The sequence below is a fragment of the Convolutriloba macropyga genome, chromosome 9, assembly GCF_964194025.1.
Source record: "Convolutriloba macropyga chromosome 9, txConMacr16.3, whole genome shotgun sequence".
NCBI lineage: Eukaryota > Metazoa > Xenacoelomorpha > Acoela > Convolutidae > Convolutriloba > Convolutriloba macropyga.
The window spans coordinates 52,317,647-52,323,866 of NC_134476.1; the positions used below are offsets into that span (position 1 = coordinate 52,317,647).

Below are 6,220 nucleotides of genomic sequence, written 5' to 3' on the forward strand. Positions count from 1 at the left end.
CGATTACTATTCATAGGCAAGTGCAGTCTGCCATGGGAATTTTGCAAGAAAACTCCAATAGAGTCATCAGTTCTGATGTACAGAACCGTCTCCAGCCATCAGCACTCGAACAAACAGACTCTGACAACGTAGCAAGCAATCAACATCAGCACCTTCAACCAATAGCACCAATTGTGAATAAAGCAATTGTTTCACAGAGCTCTATTGACGCAACTTGTGCGTTCCCACAATTGTCTACAGCTTCAAATATGCAACTGCCAGTTTTTAGTGGAACACTTCCTCCGGCTGGAAATACTTTCGCTCCTGCCAGGCCCATTAATAACACTGGCCTCTTTGAAAATGTACCTGACCATAGAACACCTGTTCCAGTTTCTTTCGGCAATCGTTTCCCAACGCCAAGCCATCCCGGCCCATTTCAGGCATATTGCTCAAACAGTTGGTCAAACTTAGCAAACGATAGTTTTGAGCCCTTAAACGCAACCCCTCGTGGACCTGTTTACCCGAGCAGCCAAAGCTTTGGTAATCAAAACTCCAACCCATATCGTCAACGGAATATCCATCGCTCAGTAAAGCTGCCGGACATCCGAATTCAGAAGTTCGATGGAGACCCGCTCAAGTGGAACGAATGTAGCAGCATGTTTTCCTCGACCATCCACAACAACGAAGACATCAGTGACACTGAAAGAATGAGCTATTTGCAAAGTTTAGTCATTGGACCGGCAAAGGATTGCATCTCCGGCTTTCTTTGCAACCCAAACTTTTACTCTTCCGCCCTTCAAGAGCTCAACAGACGCTTTGGAAACCCGCAAAACGTTGTCGGTGCCCTAACAAAAGAACTAGAAGCTTTCCAAAGACCGGCTATGAATGACCACGCAGCTTTGATAGCTTTCGCTTCGTTGTTAAGAAAGGTTGTTCAGACATTTGCCTCACATGGCTTCAGTGCCGACCTAAATGCCACGTACTTGCTCAGGATAGCTTGAGATAAGCTACCAAACCCAATCAAGTTGAAGTGGACCGAACATGTTGACAACGACTGGACAAACCCAGGTCTTACAGAGCTTTCCGATTGGATGGATCGGCAATCCAGAGCCTTCGAACAATTACAAGACACATTTTCATCAAACACTAACAACCATTCAGGTCAACAGAACCAATCACAGGGTTCAAGTTCCTTCAACAATCGGAATAAGAACCAAAATCGTTCAAATTGGACACAGAGATTTCCAGGAAGTAAAAGTTCATTCCCCAGCAATAAAAGTTTTGAACATAATAATACAGCAAATAAGAACATCGGTAGTGCAAAGCCTCAGCAATGGACGGCTAACAGTAGCATTAACACAAACGGAAGCTCCTCTTTCTCTGGTCCAAAGCAGCCTATGCGAAATGCAACAGCAAATAGGAGCAGAACAAAATGCCCGCTTGATCAACAAGATCACTACATTGGCAAGTGTCCACAGTTTCTCAGTCTCGATGTCAGCAGACGCAATAGCGAAGCAAAGAAGAACTCTCTGTGCTTCAATTGCCTGAGCTCCAGTCACGCCGCCAAAAACTGCACGTCAAAAGTTCTCTGCCGACATTGCAATGGCAAACATCATAGCCTTCTCCACACAGACAGACAAAAAGCACCCGAATCGACAAACATGACAGCAATTGATCTGCCAATGTGTGAACCACTGGATCAACAAGACAAAAACAGTGACATTCAAACTCAGGTTTACAATCCTGGTTTCCCATCAAAAACGAGGAATCAACTACAGGTAATACCTGTCACCCTATTCGGAAATGATAATAAAAGACATAATTGTTATGCCATTCTGGACAATGGTAGTACCATTTCATACGTCCTCAACACCACTGCCGACAAGGTACGGGCTCCAAAGACTTCAGAATTCGATCTGAATGTATCGCACGCATTTGACGAATCCGTCATGCACGCAAATCTTGTTCGATTGGACATTGGAAAGTTCAATAGCGGTCCGTCTAAACCACTCTTCCGTCTAAACTACGTTTATGCCGTGAATAATTGGACTTTCAACGATGCGCCTGTGAACGATTTGAACGAAGCGTGTTCGTCCTACCCTCACCTTCAACACATACATTTTGCTAAACTTAGTGACAACAAGATACAGATAATTTTAGGTGTTGACGCTACCCAATACATTTATGGAACGCGAGTTCCTTCAAGGACCCTCAGGAAGCACCTTTGCTTTACGCAATCTTCTCGGTTGGACAATTACTGGCCCAATTAAACGAAAAAGTAATCCAATCCAACAGTAAACAAACTTCCTATCCTATAGTTATAGAGCCTTCGACCACGCGCTCACAAATTTAACTGTTGATACTGAAAGACATCTCAGTGAATGTGTGACCAGTTTCTGGAAAATAGAGGATACAGGAACCGAGTTTGAAGAAACTGCAGATACTTCAACAGACAGTAAAAGAGCAGTTCAAATATTACAAGATACAATCCATCATATCCGAGACAGACATGAAATTGGTTTACTTTGGAAACAGGACAGTAAATTAGAAAACAACTATCCGGTTGCCAAAGCACAACTTGACAGCCTTCAGCGCCAACTCAACAAAGACATTGAGTTGAAACAGTTGTATGAGAAAACTTTGGAAACAGATTTAGAGAAGGGTTATGTCAAACCAGTAACTTTCTCAAATCCAGCACCAGAGAAGATTTGGTACCTTCCCCATAAACCCGTCATCAACCCCAACAAACCTGGGAAAGTCAGGCGTGTTGCAAACGCTGCATCTGTTTTTAAGAAGCAGTCGCTCAATAAAAACCTTCTGTCAGGCCCCGACCTTCTCAACAACCTGGTCGGCTTACTACTTCGCTTTCGCCAGGATTCTGTTGCAGTAATTGCAGACATAGAGGCCATGTTCATGCAAATTTGCATACGAACAGAAGATCAGTCATGTCTCCGTATTCTTTGGCCGTCAAAGAATTCCGTACAGCAGTTCCAGTATACGCGACTCATCTTTGGAGCCAGATGTTCACCAACTACAGCAATATTTGTCCTCCAACAAACAGCAAAAGACTTCGGAAACACCGCTACAAAAGATCTAATATTCAACAGTTTCTACATGGATGACTTTTTACATTCGTTTGTCAATGAACAGAAAGCTGAAACTGCAGTTCAAGACTTGCGACAAACACTCTCTAAAGGAGGTTTCAGTCTGACTAGGTTTGTCTCAAACTCTGTTCAATGTCTTAACAAAATACCCAAAGAGCATTGTGACAACGAAAAAGACAAACATCGTGTCTTAGGTGTAATGTGGAATACAGTTAATAATACTTTCTTCCACCAGAAGCTTGCCAAAGTTCAGGAAGACAAAACGGACTACACACTCAGAAAGTTCCTTTCCTTAATTGCCTGCTTGTTCGATCCATTAGGAATCATTGCCCCATTATTGATTACACTCAAAATCATCTTGCAGGATACTTGGAAAGAAGGACTTGCATAGGATGATCTCCTGTCAGACGAGAAACAGAAAGCAATAAAAACTTGGATAGAGCAATATCTGAATGTGCCAGAAATATCAATGCCACGATGTTTTGTTTCTCCGAACGAGCCATCTCCGATAAACCAGTTACATTGCTTCTGTGATGCCTCACAGCTGGCTTATGGAGCAGTCATATACATCAGATCTCACTCAGCTGACAACATTTCAACTGGGTTTGTCATAGCTAGAGCTAAAGTTGCCCCACTAAAGCAAATCAGTATCCCGAAACTAGAGTTGCAAGCAGCCGTGCTAGGATGTAGACTAATGCAATTTGTTTCCCAGCAGCTAACAAAACCAGTTACCTCAAGACACATTTGGAGCGACAGTGAAGCTGTCCTTGCCTGGATCAAAAGCAAAGTAATTGAAAACTTTTATTGCAAACAGAGTACAAGAGATCCGCAACAACACAGACGTCTCCAAGTGGCAGCATATCAGCGGAAAAGTCAACCCTGCAGACCATGTCTCCCGAGGAATATCAGCCTGTGATATCAATGTGTTGTGGTTAACGGCTCCGGCTTTCTTAAGTGATCCCGAAAGCCATTGGAAGAACTCCTTGGGTAACATGGAGGAGACAAACGTCACAATGGAAACATCGAACGATGAATGTATTATCGACGTCAGCAGATTCTCAAAGTGGACGAAGTTAATGCGCTCTATGGCTGTTGTCATTAGGTTCATAAAGAATCTCAGATCGAAACAAAGAGGCAAACTAGAACTCGACGACATTAACGAAGCCCGAATTTTTCTCTTCAGAAAATTGCAAGAGAAGTCCTTCAAAGACGCCATCAAAGACATGAAACAACACAGGCCTTTGTCAAAGAAAGATCGTCTGCTCTGTTTGTCCCCTTTCTTTGAAAGTGGACTTCTTCGCGTCGGTGGCAGAACAAAACGAAGCTCGCTACCTTTTGACGCCAAGCACCCCATCATCCTGGACTCTAAAGAGCACAGCACTCAACTCTACATACAGAAATGCCACGAAATTTGTATGCACATTGGAGTTGAATACACCCGCAACTACATACAACAGACATGCCACATTCTCGGAATCAGAGCTTTCCTGAGAAGTTTGGCCTTCAAATGTTTCAACTGTCGCCGCTTCCGAGCACAGGGACTACAGCCACCGATGGCAGACCTGCCAGACATTCGTTTCCAGGAAACTCAGTCACCAGTCATCTTCACCAATGTCGGCGTGGACTACCTTGGACCGTTTGCCGTCGCTCATCGAGATTCAGAAGTGAAGACCTACATCTGCTTATTCACTTGCTTCGTCACAAGAGCAATTCACCTGGAAGTTGCAGAGGATCTCAGCACAGACAAGTGTTTGAGAGCAATTCGACGCTTCGTCGCTCGACGCAGCCAACCGCGCTTGTTCCTGTCAGACAACGGATCCAACTTCCTGGGAGCAAGAAAGCAGATCAGAAGAAGACCACTGATGTTGGACAACGACTACATCAAAGATCAGCTACTGAACCAGTCTGTCGAATGGAAACTCAACCCTCCTTCTGCTCCTCACTTTGGTGGGGTGTTGGAGAGACTCGTTCAGTGTGTTAAACGAGCTCCTCTCTTGAACCTCGGCTCCGCAAAACTCACCCCAGATGTCTTTGCCACGATCGTTAGTGAAGCCGAGTGTCTTGTCAACTCGCGTCCACTCACTCACGTGAGAAGCAACCACGAAGACGACAACCCGCTTCCACCAAACCACTTCTTGCTTGGAAGGCCCTTCAGCAATGTTCCTGGAGCCGTTTTCAACGAGACACTTACCTTGAAGAGTTCGGCGTGGACGCAGGTGAAGCAGAGACTTCAGCAGATTTGGAAGAGGCTGCTAACCGAGTATGTTCCTTCGCTGAACAAACGACAGAAGTGGACGTCTTGTGAAGCAGCTTTGGAAGTGGATGATGTTGTCTGGCTTCTTGAAGAGTTTACACCAAGAGGAATCTGGCCGCTGGGACGAGTCACACGGACTTTCACCAGCCCCGACAACATAGCTAGGTCATGCGAGTTTAAGACCGCGTTAGGCAAATTAAACAGACCAGCAGTAAAACTTATGCATGTCTACCCCAAACCCACAACCAAGTTAGGGTTAGGTTTTGTGGGCCCGGAGGATGTTAATGCTAGAGATTAACTTCTTACGTTTATTGTGTTTTACCGCCTTTTGTAAGTTGATTTGTTTCCAAAAGTTGTAACGAGAAAAGTCGTGATGATGAAATGTTGTAAAACCGGAAATGATACTCTTGCTTGAATTGTGTAAACTGAAACAAAACATGAGCAACCAAACTAATTGAAACTTAAAGCTAAGACTCAAGACAGATAACGACCTATCACCCTTCCCAATGAGGACCAGCGGAATCATGGCGTTATCACGCATTATTCTTTGTCTGCTTACAATATAAGCAAAGTTCAATTACCGTATACGTCTTAATTTCAAAACTTCGCTGCATAATTAAATTGTAAATGCCGTTTGTGCGTAATTGTATGTAATTGTAGAAAATCCAAACAATATGCTTTAACATGCGTAATTGGGGGGTGCAAATGGACGTGGGGGGGCAAAATCAGAAAAGATCCGCCGAATGGAGTATTATCCGAAGCGGAGACACTAACCCATCAAATTTGAGAACAAATGTTACTGCGAGAATAAGATGAGCCGTGATATTTTGCTCGGTTGTCAGAGATTCATATCAATCCCCATGGGCCTGGGCCGCTGGGATCT

General features: G+C 44.1%; 1 protein-coding gene across 1 annotated transcript; it reads left to right on the forward strand.

The window, feature by feature from the left end:
- Positions 1 to 1,070: 1,070 nt before the first annotated feature.
- Positions 1,071 to 5,635, forward strand: LOC142346263 (uncharacterized). Its single transcript, XM_075398777.1, has 3 exons — positions 1,071 to 2,224; positions 2,373 to 3,194; positions 3,898 to 5,635. Exons 1-3 carry the CDS (start codon positions 1,071 to 1,073, stop codon positions 5,633 to 5,635), a joined length of 3,714 nt encoding a protein of 1,237 aa, XP_075254892.1.
- Positions 5,636 to 6,220: the final 585 nt, after the last annotated feature.